The sequence below is a fragment of the Rhinoraja longicauda genome, chromosome 17 (genome assembly GCF_053455715.1).
Source record: "Rhinoraja longicauda isolate Sanriku21f chromosome 17, sRhiLon1.1, whole genome shotgun sequence".
In the NCBI taxonomy this organism is placed as follows: Eukaryota; Metazoa; Chordata; class Chondrichthyes; order Rajiformes; family Arhynchobatidae; genus Rhinoraja; species Rhinoraja longicauda.
Genome location: NC_135969.1, coordinates 6,362,004 through 6,380,231, shown reverse-complemented (window position 1 = coordinate 6,380,231; position 18,228 = coordinate 6,362,004). Strand labels below are relative to the sequence as shown.

The 18,228-nt window shown below is 47.8% G+C and overlaps 1 protein-coding gene across 1 annotated transcript in view; it reads right to left on the bottom strand.

The window, feature by feature from the left end:
- The window catches only part of LOC144601581 (uncharacterized), a 60,204-nt gene extending 42,337 nt beyond the window's left edge, over positions 1 to 17,867 (bottom strand). The window contains exon 1 of the mRNA XM_078413789.1: positions 17,714 to 17,867. Within this exon, the coding sequence (XP_078269915.1) occupies positions 17,714 to 17,783 (70 nt within the window). The 5' untranslated portion in view covers positions 17,784 to 17,867. The remainder of the gene's footprint in view (positions 1 to 17,713) is intronic.
- Between the last annotated feature and the right edge of the window lie 361 nt (positions 17,868 to 18,228).

The following is an 18,228-nucleotide window of genomic DNA, read 5'->3' as shown; positions in this document are numbered from 1 at the left end:
CCAGAAAAGGATTTAGTTTTCAGCTTGTGACGGCTACATTGTTTCGAAAAGCTTCCAAGTAGTCTTTTTTGTTATTGCAAGTCAAGTCAAGTCAAGTCAAGTCAGTTTTATTTGTATAGCACATTTAAAAACAACCCACGTTGACCAAAGTGCTGCAAATCTGATTAGGAAAAAAAAAAAAAGAAGGCTATAGTGGTCACTTGACATACACAGATCAGGAGGACGGGCCCAACGGGCACACTTGGAGAGTAAGAGTGGGGCTGGGGGAGGAGAGAATGGGGGGTGTGGGGACGGGCCCAACGGGCCCGCTTTGAACGGGCACACTTGTTCTAGTATAATACTAAAACTCAGATCTTGTGAATATATATATATATTTTTTTTGGGTTTGACCTGAATATATCGTATATTTATACGTAACAGCGATTGCAGCAAAACGGCGGACCGTAGCACGACGGTTTTCGCACCGCCTCAATCGCCAATCTCGCGCTCGCTCGGCCGTGATATTTTCATTTAATTTGGTCGCGTGTTTTTTAAGTTACAGAGGTTTTAAAGCGCTGCCCCCCCCCCTTTTTCAGGGGGGCGCCGCGGTGCAGATTTAGTTTTCAGCTTGTGGCTTGTGACGGCTACATTTGTTTCGAAAAGTTTCCAGAAAAGGATTTAGTTTTCAGCTTGTGACGGCTACATTGTTTCGAAAAGCTTCCAAGTAGTCTTTTTTGTTATTGCAAGTCAAGTCAAGTCAAGTCAAGTCAGTTTTATTTGTATAGCACATTTAAAAACACCCCACGTTGACCAAAGTGCTGCACATCTGATTAGGAAAAAAAAAAAAAAGAAGGCTATAGTGGTCACTTGACATACACAGATCAGGAGGACGGTCCCAACGGGCACACTTGGAGAGTAAGAGTGGGGCTGGGGGAGGAGAGAATGGGGGGTGTGGGGACGGGCCGGGGCGCTGCGGTGCAGATTTAGTTTTCAGCTTGTGGCTTGTGACGGCTACATTTGTTTCCAAAAGTTTCCAGAAAAGGATTTAGTTTTCAGCTTGTGACTTTAGTTTTCAGCTTGTGACAGCTACATTGTTTCGAAAAGTTTCCAGAAAAGCACTGATTGTTTTGTTATTGCAAGTCAAGTCAAGTCAATTATATTTGTATAGCACATTTAAAAACAACCCATGTTGACCAAAGCGCTGCACATCTGATTAGGAAAAAAAAAAAAAAAAGAAGGCTATAGTGGTCACTTGACATACACAGATCAGGAGGACGGGCCCAACGGGCACACTTGGAGAGTAAGAGTGGGGCTGGGGGAGGAGAGAATGGGGGGTGTGGGGACGGGCCCAACGGGCCCTCTTTTCTAGTCTATCTATCTATCTATATACTACTAAAACTCAGATCTTGTACCGTTTTTGTATATATATTCCACTGATGTCGGCTGAAGGAAATTCCGGAAAAACGGTGAGCCGTAGCGCCACGATTTTTAAACCGCATTAATCAGCATGCGGTTCGCTGCTGGAAAATGATGTTTTTATTTAATTCGGACGCGTATTATTTAAGTTACAGAGGTCTAAAGGCGCTGCCCCCCCTCATTTATCGAAGTTTTGACAGAAGGGGGGCGCTGCGGTCCGGCAGTGCTCAGTACGCATGCGCGGAATCTCCACACTCAGTACTCAACACGCATGCGCGGAATATCCTCACACGCACAAAAACAATGGACGCCGTTAGCGGAGCAAGCCCGCGATCACCGGCACACCTCTCCTCTCTCTCCTTGCTTCTCTCCTCTCTGCAAAAACCGGGAGAACATCTCCCCGCAAACCACCCCCCCCTCCCAACTCACTCTCTCCCCCCTCAACAAATACCGCAACATCTGTCATCACAAAACGGGTAAGAGTGGGGCTGGGGGAGGAGAGAATGGGGGGAGTGGGGACGGGCCCAAAGGGCCCGCTTCCAACGGGCACACTTGTTCTAGTATACTATTAAAACTCACTTCTTGTTTATAAATATGTTTGTATCCTGGGTTTGTGTATGTATCACTGATTGCGGCAAAACTGTAAACCGTCGCGTCACGGTTTTTGCACCGCCTTGATCACCAACCTCCCGTCTGACCGGCCGCGATATTTTCATTTAATTTGGTCATATATTTTTTAAGTTACAGAGGTTTTAAAGCGCTGCCCCCCCTGATTTATCGAAGTTTTGACAGAAGGGGGGCGCTGCGGTGCGGATTAATCTTCATTGTGATGTCACAATGCCCCTGTGCCAAGCAGCTGCTATTGGGTGTCTGCTCTTTACAAATTTACATTTTTTAATTTTTAACCTTTTTTTTCCAAGGTCTTCAGCTTGTGACGTCACAATGCTTGGGCTACATTGTTGCGAAAAGCAAATGGTTGTTTTTTAAAGTTTGTTTTTTTAATTGCAAGTCACTTAACATACACAGATCAGCATGGGGCCCCTATGCTCGTGGGCCACCGGGGCAAGTGTTACGAAAAAAGAAAGGGGAGGTCCCCCTTCCCCCCTCAACCCCTTCCTCCCCACTCCTTCCCACCTCCATCCCCACTCCCTCCCCCCCTCCTCCCCAACTCCCTCCCCATCCCTCCCCACCTCCCTCACCCCTCGGGGACGGTCCCAACGGGGAAAGAGGGGTACTGGGAAAAGGAGAGGTCCCCCTCCCTCCCCCCTTCCCCCTCCTCTCCCCCTCCCTCCCCCTCCTCCCTCCACACCTCCCTCCCTCCCTCTCCCTTCCCTCCCTCCCCTTCCCTCCCTCCCCTCCTCCCGGTTACAATGGAAACCCTACGAGGACGGGCCCAACGGGGAAAGAGGGGTACTGGGAAAAGGGGAGGTCCCCCTCCCCCTCCCCTCCTCCTTCCACACCTCCCTCCTCACTCCCTCCCCTTCCCTCCCTCCCCTCCTCCCGGTTACAATGGAAACCCTACGAGGAAGGGCCCAACGGGGAAAGAGAGGTACTGGGAAAAGGGGAGGTCCCCCTCCCTCCCCCCTTCCTCCCTCCCTCCCCCACTCCCTCCCCCCCCTCCCTCCACACTTCCATCCCTCTCCCCCTCCCCCCTCCTTCCACCCTCCCCCCCCCCTCCCGGTTACAATGGAAACCCTACGAGGACGGGCCCAACGGGGAAAGAGGGGTACTGGGAAAATGGGTGGTTCCCCTCCCTCCCCCTCCCTCCCTCTACCCCCTACCCCTCTCCCTCCCCCCCTTCCCCATCCCCTCCCCCCTCCCTCCCCCTCCCCTCCCTCCTCCCTCCACACCTCCCTCCCCTTCCCTCCCTCCCCTCCTCCCGGTTACAATGGAAACCCTACGAGGGGTAATGGGAAAAGGGGAGGTCCCCCTCCCTCCCCCTTCCCCCCTCCCCTCCCCCCTCCCTCCCCCCTCCCTCTCCCTCCCCCCCACCCACCTCCCTCCCCTCTCCCTCCCCCCTCCCCTCCCCCCAACCCCCTCCCTCCCCCTACCCCCTCCCTCCCCTCTCCCTCCCCCCCTTCCCCCCTCCCCTCCCCCCCTCCCTCCCCCTCCCCTCCTCCCTCCCTCCCCCTTCCCTCCCCCCACTCCCCTCCCGGTTACAATGGAAACCCTACGAGGACGGGCCCAACGGGCACACTTGTGCTAGTATACTATTAAAACTCAGATCTTGTGTATATTTTTGAGAATGACCTGAACCGTACGTAACATCGATTGCGGAAAAAAGGCGGACCGTAGCGCGACGGTTTTCGCACCGCCTCAATCGCCAATCTCGCGCTCGCTCGGCCGTGATATTTTCATTTACTTTGGTCGCGTGATTTTTAAGTTACAGAGGTTTTAAAGCGCTGCCCCCCACCTTTTCAGGGGGGCGCTGCAGTGCAGATTTGGTCTTCAGCTTGTGACGGCTACATTGTTTCCAACATTGTTTCGAAAAGTTTCCAGGATTGTTTTAAAGTGCTGTTTTTTGTTATTGCAAGTCAAGTCAAGTCAAGTCAATTATATTTGTATAGCACATTTAAAAACAACCCACGTTGACCAAAGTGCTGCACATCTGATTAGGAAATATAGTGGTCACTTGACATACACAGATCAGGAGAACGGGCCCAACGGGTAAGAGTGGGGCTGGGGGAGGAGAGAATGGGGGGTGTGGGGTCGGGCCCAACGGGCCCGCTTTGAACGGGCACACTTGTTCTAGTATACTATTAAAACTCAGATCTTGTTTATATATTTTTTTTGGGTTTGACCTGAATATACCGTATATTTATACGTAACAGCGATTGCAGCAAAACGGCCGACCGTAGCACGACGGTTTTCGCACCGCCTCAATCGCCAATCTCGCGCTCGCTCGGCCGTGATATTTTCATTTAATTTGGTCGCGTGTTTTTTAAGTTACAGAGGTTTTAAAGCGCTGCCCCCCCCCTTTTTCAGGGGGGCGCTGCGGTGCAGATTTAGTTTTCAGCTTGTGGCTTGTGACGGCTACATTTGTTTCGAAAGTTTCCAGAAAAGGATTTAGTTTTCAGCTTGTGACGGCTACATTGTTTCGAAAAGCTTCCAAGTAGTCTTTTTTGTTATTGCAAGTCAAGTCAAGTCAAGTCAAGTCAGTTTTATTTGTATAGCACATTTAAAAACAACCCACGTTGACCAAAGTGCTGCACATCTGATTAGGAAAAAAAAAAAAAAGAAGGCTATAGTGGTCACTTGACATACACAGATCAGGAGGACGGGCCCAACGGGCACACTTGGAGAGTAAGAGTGGGGCTGGGGGAGGAGAGAATGGGGGGTGTGGGGACGGGCCGGGGCGCTGCGGTGCAGATTTAGTTTTCAGCTTGTGGCTTGTGACGGCTACATTTGTTTCCAAAAGTTTCCAGAAAAGGATTTAGTTTTCAGCTTGTGACTTTAGTTTTCAGCTTGTGACAGCTACATTGTTTCGAAATAGTTTCCAGAAAAGCACAGATTGTTTTGTTATTGCAAGTTAAGTCAAGTCAATTATATTTGTATAGCACATTTTAAAACAACCCATGTTGACCAAAGTGCTGCACATCTGATTACGAAAAAAAAAAAAAAAGAAGGTTATAGTGGTCACTTGACATACACAGATCAGGAGGACGGGCCCAACGGGCACACTTGGAGAGTAAGAGTGGGGCTGGGGGAGGAGAGAATGGGGGGTGTGGGGACGGGCCGGGGCGCTGCGGTGCAGATTTAGTTTTCAGCTTGTGGCTTGTGACGGCTACATTTGTTTCCAAAAGTTTCCAGAAAAGGATTTAGTTTTCAGCTTGTGACTTTAGTTTTCAGCTTGTGACAGCTACATTGTTTCGAAATAGTTTCCAGAAAAGCACAGATTGTTTTGTTATTGCAAGTCAAGTCAAGTCAATTATATTTGTATAGCACATTTTAAAACAACCCATGTTGACCAAAGTGCTGCACATCTGATTAGGAAAAAAAAAAAAAAAGGTTATAGTGGTCACTTGACATACACAGATCAGGAGGACGGGCCCAACGGGCACACTTGGAGAGTAAGAGTGGGGCTGGGGGAGGAGAGAATGGGGGGTGTGGGGACGGGCCCAACGGGCCCGCTTTGAACGGGCACACTTGTTCTAGTATAATACTAAAACTCAGATCTTGTGAATATATATATATATTTTTTTTGGGTTTGACCTGAATATATCATATATTTATACGTAACAGCGATTGCAGCAAAACGACGGACCGTAGCACGACGGTTTTCGCACCGCCTCAATCGCCAATCTCGCGCTCGCTCGGCCGTGATATTTTCATTTAATTTGGTCGCGTGTTTTTTAAGTTACAGAGGTTTTAAAGCGCTGCCCCCCCCCCTTTTTCAGGGGGGCGCCGCGGTGCAGATTTAGTTTTCAGCTTGTGGCTTGTGACGGCTACATTTGTTTCGAAAAGTTTCCAGAAAAGGATTTAGTTTTCAGCTTGTGACGGCTACATTGTTTCGAAAAGCTTCCAAGTAGTCTTTTTTGTTATTGCAAGTCAAGTCAAGTCAAGTCAAGTCAGTTTTATTTGTATAGCACATTTAAAAACAACCCACCTTGACCAAAGTGCTGCACATCTGATTAGGAAAAAAAAAAAAAAAGAAGGCCAAAGTGGTCACTTGACATACACAGATCAGGAGGACGGGCCCAACGGGCACACTTGGAGAGTAAGAGTGGGGCTGGGGGAGGAGAGAATGGGGGGTGTGGGGTAGTCTTTTTTGTTATTGCAAGTCAAGTCAAGTCAAACGGCTACATTGTTTCGAAAAGTTTCCAGAAAAGCACTGATTATTTTGTTATTGCAAGTCAAGTCAAGTCAAGTCAATTATATTTGTATAGCACATTTAAAAACAACCCATGTTGACCAAAGCGCTGCACATCTGATTAGGAAAAAAAAAAAAAAAAGAAGGCTATAGTGGTCACTTGACATACACAGATCAGGAGGACGGGCCCAACGGGCACACTTGGAGAGTAAGAGTGGGGCTGGGGGAGGAGAGAATGGGGGGTGTGGGGACGGGCCCAACGGGCCCTCTTTTCTAGTCTACATACTATTAAAACTCAGATCTTGTTTATATATTTTTTTTGGGTTTGACCTGAATATACCGTATATTTATACGTAACAGCGATTGCAGCAAAACGGCCGACCGTAGCACGACGGTTTTCGCACCGCCTCAATCGCCAATCTCGCGCTCGCTCGGCCGTGATATTTTCATTTAATTTGGTCGCGTGTTTTTTAAGTTACAGAGGTTTTAAAGCGCTGCCCCCCCCCCCTTTTTCAGGGGGGCGCCGCGGTGCAGATTTAGTTTTCAGCTTGTGGCTTGTGACGGCTACATTTGTTTCGAAAGTTTCCAGAAAAGGATTTAGTTTTCAGCTTGTGACGGCTACATTGTTTCGAAAAGCTTCCAAGTAGTCTTTTTTGTTATTGCAAGTCAAGTCAAGTCAAGTCAAGTCAGTTTTATTTGTATAGCACATTTAAAAACAACCCACGTTGACCAAAGTGCTGCACATCTGATTAGGAAAAAAAAAAAAAAGAAGGCTATAGTGGTCACTTGACATACACAGATCAGGAGGACGGGCCCAACGGGCACACTTGGAGAGTAAGAGTGGGGCTGGGGGAGGAGAGAATGGGGGGTGTGGGGACGGGCCGGGGCGCTGCGGTGCAGATTTAGTTTTCAGCTTGTGGCTTGTGACGGCTACATTTGTTTCCAAAAGTTTCCAGAAAAGGATTTAGTTTTCAGCTTGTGACTTTAGTTTTCAGCTTGTGACAGCTACATTGTTTCGAAATAGTTTCCAGAAAAGCACAGATTGTTTTGTTATTGCAAGTCAAGTCAAGTCAATTATATTTGTATAGCACATTTTAAAACAACCCATGTTGACCAAAGTGCTGCACATCTGATTAGGAAAAAAAAAAAAAAAGAAGGTTATAGTGGTCACTTGACATACACAGATCAGGAGGACGGGCCCAACGGGCACACTTGGAGAGTAAGAGTGGGGCTGGGGGAGGAGAGAATGGGGGGTGTGGGGACGGGCCCAACGGGCCCGCTTTGAACGGGCACACTTGTTCTAGTATAATACTAAAACTCAGATCTTGTGAATATATATATATATTTTTTTGGGTTTGACCTGAATATATCGTATATTTATACGTAACAGCGATTGCAGCAAAACGGCGGACCGTAGCACGACGGTTTTCGCACCGCCTCAATCGCCAATCTCGCGCTCGCTCGGCCGTGATATTTTCATTTAATTTGGTCGCGTGTTTTTTAAGTTACAGAGGTTTTAAAGCGCTGCCCCCCCTTTTTCAGGGGGGCGCCGCGGTGCAGATTTAGTTTTCAGCTTGTGGCTTGTGACGGCTACATTTGTTTCGAAAAGTTTCCAGAAAAGGATTTAGTTTTCAGCTTGTGACGGTTACATTGTTTCGAAAAGCTTCCAGAAAAGCACTGATTGTTTTGTTATTGCAAGTCAAGTCGTCAAGTCAAGTCAATTATATTTGTATAGCACATTTAAAAACAACCCATGTTGACCAAAGTGCTGCACATCTGATTAGAAAAAAAAAAAAAAGAAGGTTTTTGTGGTCACTTGACATACACAGATCAGGAGGACGGGCCCAACGGGCACACTTGGAGAGTAAGAGTGGGGCTGGGGGAGGAGAGAATGGGGGGTGTGGGGACGGGCCCAACGGGCCCTCTTTTCTAGTATACTATTAAAACTCAGATCTTGTTTATATATTTTTTTTGGGTTTGACCTGATTATACTGTATATTTATACGAAACAGCGATTGCAGCAAAACGGCAGACCGTAGCACGACGGTTTTCGCACCGCCTCAATCGCCAATCTCGCGCTCGCTCGGCCGTGATATTTTCATTTAATTTGGTCGCGTGTTTTTTAAGTTACAGAGGTTTTAAAGCGCTGCCCCCCCCCCCTTTTTCAGGGGGGCGCTGCGGTGCAGATTTAGTTTTCAGCTTGTGGCTTGTGACGGCTACATTTGTTTCGAAAGTTTCCAGAAAAGGATTTAGTTTTCAGATTGTGACGGCTACATTGTTTCGAAAAGCTTCCAAGTAGTCTTTTTTGTTATTGCAAGTCAAGTCAAGTCAAGTCAAGTCAGTTTTATTTGTATAGCACATTTAAAAACAACCCACGTTGACCAAAGTGCTGCACATCTGATTAGGAAAAAAAAAAAAAAGAAGGCTATAGTGGTCACTTGACATACACAGATCAGGAGGACGGGCCCAACGGGCACACTTGGAGAGTAAGAGTGGGGCTGGGGGAGGAGAGAATGGGGGGTGTGGGGACGGGCCCAACGGGCCCTCTTTTCTAGTATAATACTAAAACTCAGATCTTGTGAATATATATATGTATATTTTTTGGGTTTGACCTGAATATATCGTATATTTATACGTAACAGCGATTGCAGCAAAACGGCGGACCGTAGCACGACGGTTTTCACACCGCCTCAATCGCCAATCTCGCGCTCGCTCGGTCGTGATATTTTCATTTAATTTGGTCGCGTGTTTTTTAAGTTACAGAGGTTTTAAAGCGCTGCCCCCCCCCCCTTTTTCAGGGGGGCGCTGCGGTGCAGATTTAGTTTTCAGCTTGTGGCTTGTGACGGCTACATTTGTTTCGAAAAGTTTCCAGAAAAGGATTTAGTTTTCAGCTTGTGACGGCTACATTGTTTCGAAAAGCTTCCAGAAAAGCACTGATTGTTTTGTTATTGCAAGTCAAGTCAAGTCAAGTCAAGTCAATTATATTTGTATAGCACATTTAAAAACAACCCATGTTGACCAAAGTGCTGCACATCTGATTAGGAAAAAAAAAAAAAAAGAAGGTTATAGTGGTCACTTGACATACACAGATCAGGAGGACGGGCCCAACGGGCACACTTGGAGAGTAAGAGTGGGGCTGGGGGAGGAGAGAATGGGGGGTGTGGGGACGGGGTCGCATGTTTTTTAAGTTACAGAGGTTTTAAAGCGCTGCCCCCCCCCCCTTTTGCAGGGGGGCGCTGCGGTGCAGATTTAGTTTTCAGCTTTATTCACAAAATGCTGGAGTAACTCAGCAGGTCAGGCAGCATCTCGGGAGAGAAGGAATGGGTGACGTTTCGGGTCGAGACCCTTCTCAGACGTTTCAGCTTGTGGCTTGTGACGGCTACATTTGTTTCGAAAAGTTTCCAGAAAAGGATTTAGTTTTCAGCTTGTGACGGCTACATTGTTTCGAAAAGCTTCCGGAAAAGCACTGATTGTTTTGTTATTGCAAGTTAAGTCAAGTCAATTATATTTGTATAGCACATTTAAAAACAACCCATGTTGACCAAAGTGCTGCACATCTGATTAGGAAAAAAAAAAAAAAAGGTTATAGTGGTCACTTGACATACACAGATCAGGAGGACGGGCCCAACAGGCACACTTGGAGAGTAAGAGTGGGGCTGGGGGAGGAGAGAATGGGTGGTGTGGGGACGGGCCCAACGGGCCCGCTTTGAACGGGCACACTTGTTCTAGTATACTATTAAAACTCAGATCTTGTGAATATATATATATATATTTTTTGGGTTTGACCTGAATATATCGTGTGTATATTTATTCGTAACAGCGATTGGGGCAAAACGGTCAACCGTGACGCGATGGTTTTCGCACCGCCTTAATCGCCAACCTCCCGAACGATCGGCCGTGATATTTTCATTTACTTTGGTCGCGTATTTTTTAAGTTACAGAGGTTTTAAAGCGCTGCCCCCCCCCCCTTTTCAGGGGGGCGCTGCGGTGCAGATTCAGTCTTCAGCTTGTGACGGCTACATTGTTTCGAAAAGTTTCCAAGTAGTCTTTTTTGTTATTGCAAGTCAAGTCAAGTCAAGTCAAGTCAGTTTTATTTGTATAGCACATTTAAAAACAACCCACGTTGACCAAAGTGCTGCACATCTGATTAGGAAGAAGAAAAAAAAGACAGTTATAGTGGTCACTTGACAGACACAGATCAGGAGGACGGGCCCAACGGGCACACTTGGAGAGTAAGAGTGGGGCTGGGGGAGGAGAGAATGGGGGGTGTGGGGTCGGGCCCAACGGGCCCGCTTTGAACGGGGTGTGGGGTCAGGCCCAACGGGCCCGCTTTGAACGGGCACACTTGTTCTAGTATACTACTAAAACTCAGATCTTGTATGTATATATATTTCACTGATGTCGGCTGAATACGGCAATGGCGGCAAAACGGTGAAATGTAGCGACACGGTTTTTGTACCGCCTTTATCACCATGCGGTTTGCTGCTGGAAAATGATGTTTTTGTTTAATTCGGTCGCATGTTTTTTAAGTTACAGAGGTTTAAAAGCGCTGCCCCCCCTCATTTATCGAAGTTTTGACAGAAGGGGGGCGCTGCGGTGCGCCTGCGGTCAGTACGCATGCGCGGAATCTCCTCACTCTGTGCTCAGCACGCATGCGCGGCATCTCCTCACTCGCACCAAAACAATGGACGCCGTTAGCGGCGCCAGCCCGCGATCACCGGCTCACCTCTCCTCTCTCCCCTTGCTTCTCTCCTCTCTCCCACACCCGGGAGAACATCTCCCCGCTATCCCCCCCTCCCCCGGGCCTTTGAATGATGCGATCTCCCGCACCCCCCCCCCCCCCCCCGGACCTTTCACTGAAAGCCGTTTCTTCAATTGCCTTCAGCGTGTGACGTCAAAAAACTCGCCCAACCCCCCTCCTACTGATTTATTGAAGGCTTTCAGCGTGGCACCTCTCCTCTCTCCCCTTGCTTCTCTCCTCTCTCCCAAAATGATGGTAAGAGTATGTCTGGGGGAGAGAAAATGGGGGGGGACTGAGAATGGGGACTGGGGAGTGGGACTCCGCCCAAGGGGAGAGTGTGGGGAGAGTAAGAGTGGGGCTGGGGGAGGAGAAAATGGGGGGTGTGGGGACGGGCCCAACGGGCCCGCTTTGAACGGGCACACTTGTTCTAGTATACTACTAAAACTCAGATCTTGTATGTATATATATTTCACTGATGTCGGCTGAATACGGCAATGGCGGCAAAACGGTGAACCGTAGCGACACGATTTTTGTACCGCCTTAATCACCATGCGGTTCGCTGCTGGAAAATGATGTTTTTGTTTAATTCGGTCGCATGTTTTTTAAGTTACAGAGGTTTAAAAGCGCTGCCCCCCCTCATTTATCGAAGTTTTGACAGAAGGGGGGCGCTGCGGTGCGGCTGTGCTCAGTACGCATGCGCGGAATCCCCTCACTCTGTACTCAGCACGCATGCGCGGCATCTCCTCACTCGCACCAAAAAAATGGACGCCGTTAGCGGCGCAAGCCCGCGATCACCGGCTCACCTCTCCTCTCTCCCCTTGCTTCTCTCCTCTCTCCCACACCCGGGAGAACATCTCCCCGCTATCCCCCCCCCCCCCCCCCGGGCCTTTGAATGATGCGATCTCCCGCACCCCCCCCCCCCCCCACCCGGGACTTTCACTGATCAGATCCCTCGCACCCCCCCCCTCCCGGGCCTTTAACTGATGCTAAGAGTGTGTCTGGGGGAGAGAAAATGGGGGGGGGTCTGAGAATGGGGAATGGGACAACAGGGGTAGTGCGGAGGGGAATTGGTGGTGGGGGAAAGAGGGGTACTGGGAAAAGGGGAGGTCCATATCCCTCCCCTCTCCCCCATCCCTCCCTCCCCCTTCTCTCCCCCCCCCCTCCCTCCCTCCACAAATACCACCCCATCTCTCATCACCCTCCCCCCCTCCCTCCCCCCTCCATCCTCAACACATCCCTCCCTCCACCACTCCCTCCCCCTCGATCACTCCACACCTCCCTCCCCCAAACCTCCCTCTCCCTCCCTCCCCCCTTCACTCCCTCCCCCCCTCCCGGATACAATGGAAACCCTAAGAGGACGGGCCAAAGGGGAGAGTGTGGGGAGAGTAAGAGTGGGGATGGGGGAGGAGAGAATGGGGGAGTGGGGAATGGGCCCAACGGGCCCACTTTGTCTAGTATATATATATATGTGCATGCATATATATATATATATATATATATATATATATGTATGTGTATTTGCATATGTGAGTATGTCTATGTATATATATATATATATATATATATACACACACAGACCTTTTTTTCTGGTTTATTATATTGTTTCCAGTGCACTATGTTTACATATTCTGTTGAGCTGCTGTAAGTATGATTTTCTTTGTTCTATCTGGGAAAAGTGACAATAAAACACTCTTGATTCTTTGCTCTTGATTCTTGAACTGGAAGGGTGAGACATGGGCTGGCAGGTGATGGTGGAAAACCCAAGGTAGGTGGGAGAGGATGGGCAGATGGAGCAAGGAAGGGGAGGGAGGCGACTTTCAGCAAAGGCTGGTGGATAATCGGTGCAAACAAATAAGGAACCAATTGGGCTGACAGATGCAAACGTGGAGATGAGAGGGGGAAGGTGGAGAAGGAGGTTGGAAGGTGATAAATAGAACAAGGTTAGAGAGAGGCGATGGGCAGATGGAAGCAGATGGGAAAAGGAATAACAAACCTGATATCGGGACAGGATGGGACAGGGCAAGGGTTATGATGTTATTCGAAGATAAACACAAGATGTTGTTGTAACTCAGCGGGTCAGGCAGCATCTCTGGGGAGAAGGAATGGGTGACGTTTCGGGTCGAGACCCTTCCTCGGACTTCATGTCAACAACGCCAAGGACCCTGATCTGAAATAAGGATAAGAGTCCAAAGAATGGTCCCAACCCAAAAAGTCGTCTAACCATTCGTTCCACAGTTACTGCCAAAGATAGTCGAGGAGCAAGATAGGCCACTCCACCCTAAAAACCGTAGTATGTCATGACGCCACTTTAGGCAGAAACTTACAGAAACATTTTAAAAGAAAAATAACAAAAATCTGTGAATTGATAGATGAGATGTATTCTGCATTTTAATGGTATCATCACACATACTGTTCCCCCACAACACTGATTACACTGCGAGAGGCATAACGAACAGTGGGTTTTGACTACTAAAATGGCTCCTTTGCGTACTACACTTCAGTATGGGCCATTTCAACGGAGTGCTCCATCTTGTTCCTCGAGTATCTTTGGTTACTGCCCACCACACCATCAAAAGCATCTATGTGAGGCACCGGCTCAAAAACCCCACTAACCAGGCCAGGAACTCTGCTTGCTGCCAGCATCGGCAAGGAGGTACAGAATCCCAAAGTCTAAGACCACCAGGTTCAGGAACAGCTCATTTCCTACAAACATCAAGTTTCTGAACCAAACTGCGCAGCCCTAATCTTACCTCTACAATAGAACACCATGGACTAACCCTTGGACCAATAGAATGATGGAGTTAGGGAGCAGGGTAGGAAAATAACTGCAGATGCTGGTACAAATCGAAGGTATCAGAAAAAGCTGGAGTAACTCAGCGGGTCAGGCAGCATCTCAGGAGAGAAGGAATGGGTGACGTTTCGGGTCGAGACCCTTCTTCAGACTGAGTCCGAAGAAGGGGCTCCACCCGAAACGTCACCCATTCCTTCTCTCCCGAGATGCTGCCTGACCCGCTGAGTTACTCCAGCTTGTCGTGATACCTTCGAATTAGGAAGCAGGATGGAAACAGGCCCACTTTCCCAGCATCATTCCCTGAGGCACACCATTAGTCATCGGCCTCCAGTCCAAACTTGTTTCCTAATTGCGCTTTGCATTCATATCTTGCTTTTTTCCCCAGGCAGAATTGATGTGTTATTTATGTTTAGCATCTTGTCTGTGTACTGGTGATGCTGCTGCAAGCAAGATTTTCATGGTATTTGTTCCCCACCATACCTGTGAGCACGACAATAAATATGACTCAATAGACAATAGACAATAGGTGCAGGAGTAGGCCATTCAGCCCTTCGAGCCAGCACCGCCATTCAATGCGATCATGGCTGATCACTCTCAATCAGTACCCCGTTCCTGCCTTCTCCCCATACCCCCTCACTCCGCTATCCTTAAGAGCTCTATCCAGCTCTCTCTTGAAAGCATCCAACGAACTGGCCTCCACTGCCTTCTGAGGCAGAGAATTCCACACCTTCACCACTCTCTGACTGAAAAAGTTCTTCCTCATCTCCGTTCTAAATGGCCTACCCCTTATTCTTAAACTGTGGCCCCTTGTTCTGGACTCCCCCAACATTGGGAACATGTTTCCTGCCTCTAATGTGTCCAATCCCCTAATTATCATCATATCATATCATATATATACAGCCGGAAACAGGCCTTTTCGGCCCTCCAAGTCCGTGCTGCCCAGTGATCCCCGTACATTAACACTATCCTACACCCACTAGGGACAATTTTTACATTTACCCAGCCAATTAACCTACATACCTGTAAGTCTTTGGAGTGTGGGAGGAAACCGAAGATCTCGGAGAAAACCCACGCAGATCACGGGGAGAACGTACAAACTCCTTACAGTGCAGCACCCATAGTCAGGATCGAACCTGAGTCTCCGGCGCTGCATTCGCTGTAAAGCAGCAACTCTACCGCTGCGCTACCGTACCGCCTGTTTCAATAAGATCCCCCCTCATCCTTCTAAATTCCAGTGTATACAAGCCCAATCGCTCCAGCCTTTCAACATACGACAGTCCCGCCATTCCGGGAATTAACCTAGTGAACCTACGCTGCACGCCCTCCATAGCAAGAATATCCTTCCTCAAATTTGGAGACCAAAACTGCACACAGTACTCCAGGTGCGGTCTCACCAGGGCCCAGTACAACTGTAGAAAGACCTCTTTGCTCCTATACTCAACTCCTCTTGTTATGAAGGCCAACATTCCATTGGCTTTCTTCACTGCCTGCTGTATCTGCATGCTTCCTTTCATTGACTGATGCACTAGGACACCCAGATCTCGTTGAACTCCCCCTCCTCCTAACTTGACACTATTCAGATAATAATCTGCCTTTCTATTCTTACTTCCAAAGTGAATAACCTCACACTTATCTACATTAAACTGCATCTGCCATGTATCCGCCCACTCACACAACCTGTCCAAGTCACCCTGCAGCCTTATTGCATCTTCCTCACAATTCACACTACTCCCCAGCTTAGTATCATCTGCAAATTTGCTAATGGTACTTTTCGTCTAAGTCATTAATGTATATCGTAAATAGCTGGGGTCCCAGCACCGAACCTTGCGGTACCCCACTGGTCACTGCCTGCCATTCCGAAAGGGACCCATTTATCCCCTTTCTGTCTGTCAACCAATTTTCTATCCATGTCAGTACCCTACCCCCAATACCATGTGCCCTAATTTTGCCCACTAATCTCCTATGTGGGACCTTGTCGAAGGCTTTCTGAAAGTCGAGGTACACCACATCCACTGACTCTCCCCTGATCTGATCAGAACGTGATCTGAAGAGTAAGAAAATAACTGCAGATGCTGGTACAAATCGAAGGTATTTATTCACAAAATGCTGGAGTAACTCAGCAGGTCAGGCAGCATCTCAGAAGAGAAGGAATGGGTGGTGTTTCAGGTCTGAAGAAGGGTCTCGACCTGAAACGTCACCCATTCCTTCTCTCCTGACATGCTGCCTGACCTGCTGAGTTACTCCAGCATTTTGTGAATAAATACCTGTGATCTGAAGAGTGGTCTCAAGCCAAAAATATCACCCATTCCTTCTCTCCAGAAATGCTGGCTGTCCCACTGAGTTACTCCAGCATTTTGTGTCTCTCTTGGGTGTGAACAAGCTTATGCAGTTCCAAAGTTGTCAGAGAGTTGGCGGTGGTCACGGTGGTGCAGCGGTAGAGTTGCTGCCTTGCAGCGATTACAGCGCCAGAGACCCGGGTTCCAACCCGACTACGGGTGCTGTACATATGGAGTTCGTACATTCTCCCCGTGACCTGCGTGGGTTCTCTCCAAGATCGTCGGTTTCCTCCCACACTCCAAAGACGTACAGGTTTGTAGATTAATTGGCTTGGTGCATGTGCAAATTGTCCCTAGCGTGTGCTGGGGAAGTGTTAATGTGCGGGGATCGATGGTCGGGGCAGACTTGGTGGGCCGAAGGGCCTGCTTCCGCGCTGTATCTCTAACTAAACCAGATGGTTCTCAGGTAAGGGAGAAAACCTCGAAACTCAACCCTCTCCCCAGGGTTTCAATAGTTAGTTTGGAAAGCAGGTCGATTGTGGTGGACAGGTTGGTGGATAGATCTGCTCTTTCACCGATGAATTTGAAACCACTCCAGAAACTTGGAGCAATTCCTTTCCCATTACAGAAACATTGCAAGGACATTTTAGCTTGAATGAATTACTTTATAAACACGTGGTGGGGGGGGGGGGGGGGGGGAGTTTTAGAACAAAGAGTGTTAATTGAGATTAAAAATTGAAATTAATTAAATTAATTGAATTAATTAAAAATTGAGATTAATTGAGATTTAAAAAATATTGATAAGGTGTATCATATCATATCATATATACACAGCCGGAAACAGGCCTTTTCGGCCCACCAAGTCCGCGCCGCCCAGCGATCCCCGTACATTAACACTATCCTACACCCACTAGGGACAATTTTTACATTTACCCAGCCAATTAACCTACATACCTGTACGTCTTTGGAGTGTGGGAGGAAACCGAAGATCTCGGAGAAAACCCACGCAGGTCACGGGGAGAACGTACAAACTCCGTACAGTGCAGCACCCGTAGTCAGGATCGAACCTGAGTCTCCGGCGCTGCATTCGCTGTAAAGCAGCAACTCTACCGCTGCACCACCGTGCAGTGAATCAGAGCAAATCAGAAAAATCCATTTCCTTCAGGAGACATAGAATTAAAAGAACTGAAAGAAGGGTCAGACCACCGAGAGACTTGTGTGTTGAAGATAACCGATTACTGTACCAACTGGAAAACAAGTGAGAGGAATAAATGTTCGCGTACTAATCGATGCTGACTAATAAACAAATGAAGGAAAATGAACCTTGTCAAGTTCCACTCTGTTGCTTGCACTTACTTCAGAACTTTTAAAGCACTTTCGTTCAGTAAAAATGTTGTACCTTTGCCAATGTACAATTGACAATTGAATTACTTGCTCGCACTTGTACGGTGCCACCCAATGCAATACAATCGGATGCAACATTCTTTTCGAAAATCACAAGGTAGTTTAATTCTTAAGAAAATTCCCTTGAACTTACTCCAGAATTATTGCTCTACTGTACGTATTAACACTTTTAACATCATGCCGACATAATTTGCGCAAGAATAAAATGTTACCATATTGCGGGAAATTTTCAATAAATGCTCTAACGTATTCCTTAAATTAAGAATGGAATGGAGCAAGTTTATTTCCAAACTCACCAGAAGGCTGAATTGCCAGGCAGGCTATCAGCCAACACATCGACTGCAAGCTCATCATCTTTATGGCCATATTTTCTTTCCAGTTTATTCCTTGTGTTTCAGACTTCAGTTAAAACGTGAACCTCCGGTGTGCTCAGAAGAACAGAATGAGAAAATTAGTGTGCAATGCTTGGAGTTTCAGTTTCGTTTCTAAATTGTTTTATGACAGAGTCGTGTTGCAGAGCACGATGTGGTGCCCTCCAACGTATCATGATGAAAACAACAGTCATTAAACTGCTTTTGTTCCCCCTGCTGGAAGCTGCAGTTCTTGAAGATTCAACTCACTGTTTCGACTAAACTAAACGAGGAAAGTTCATGAGACTTGGATGAAGGGTCTCGACCCGAAACGTCACCCATTCCTTCTCTCCTGAGATGCTGCCTGACCTGCTGAGTTACTCCAGCATTTTGTGACACCTTCGATAGTTAATGAGACTCTAATGGTTGAATCACTAACTAGTTCAAGTTTAGCCTTGCAA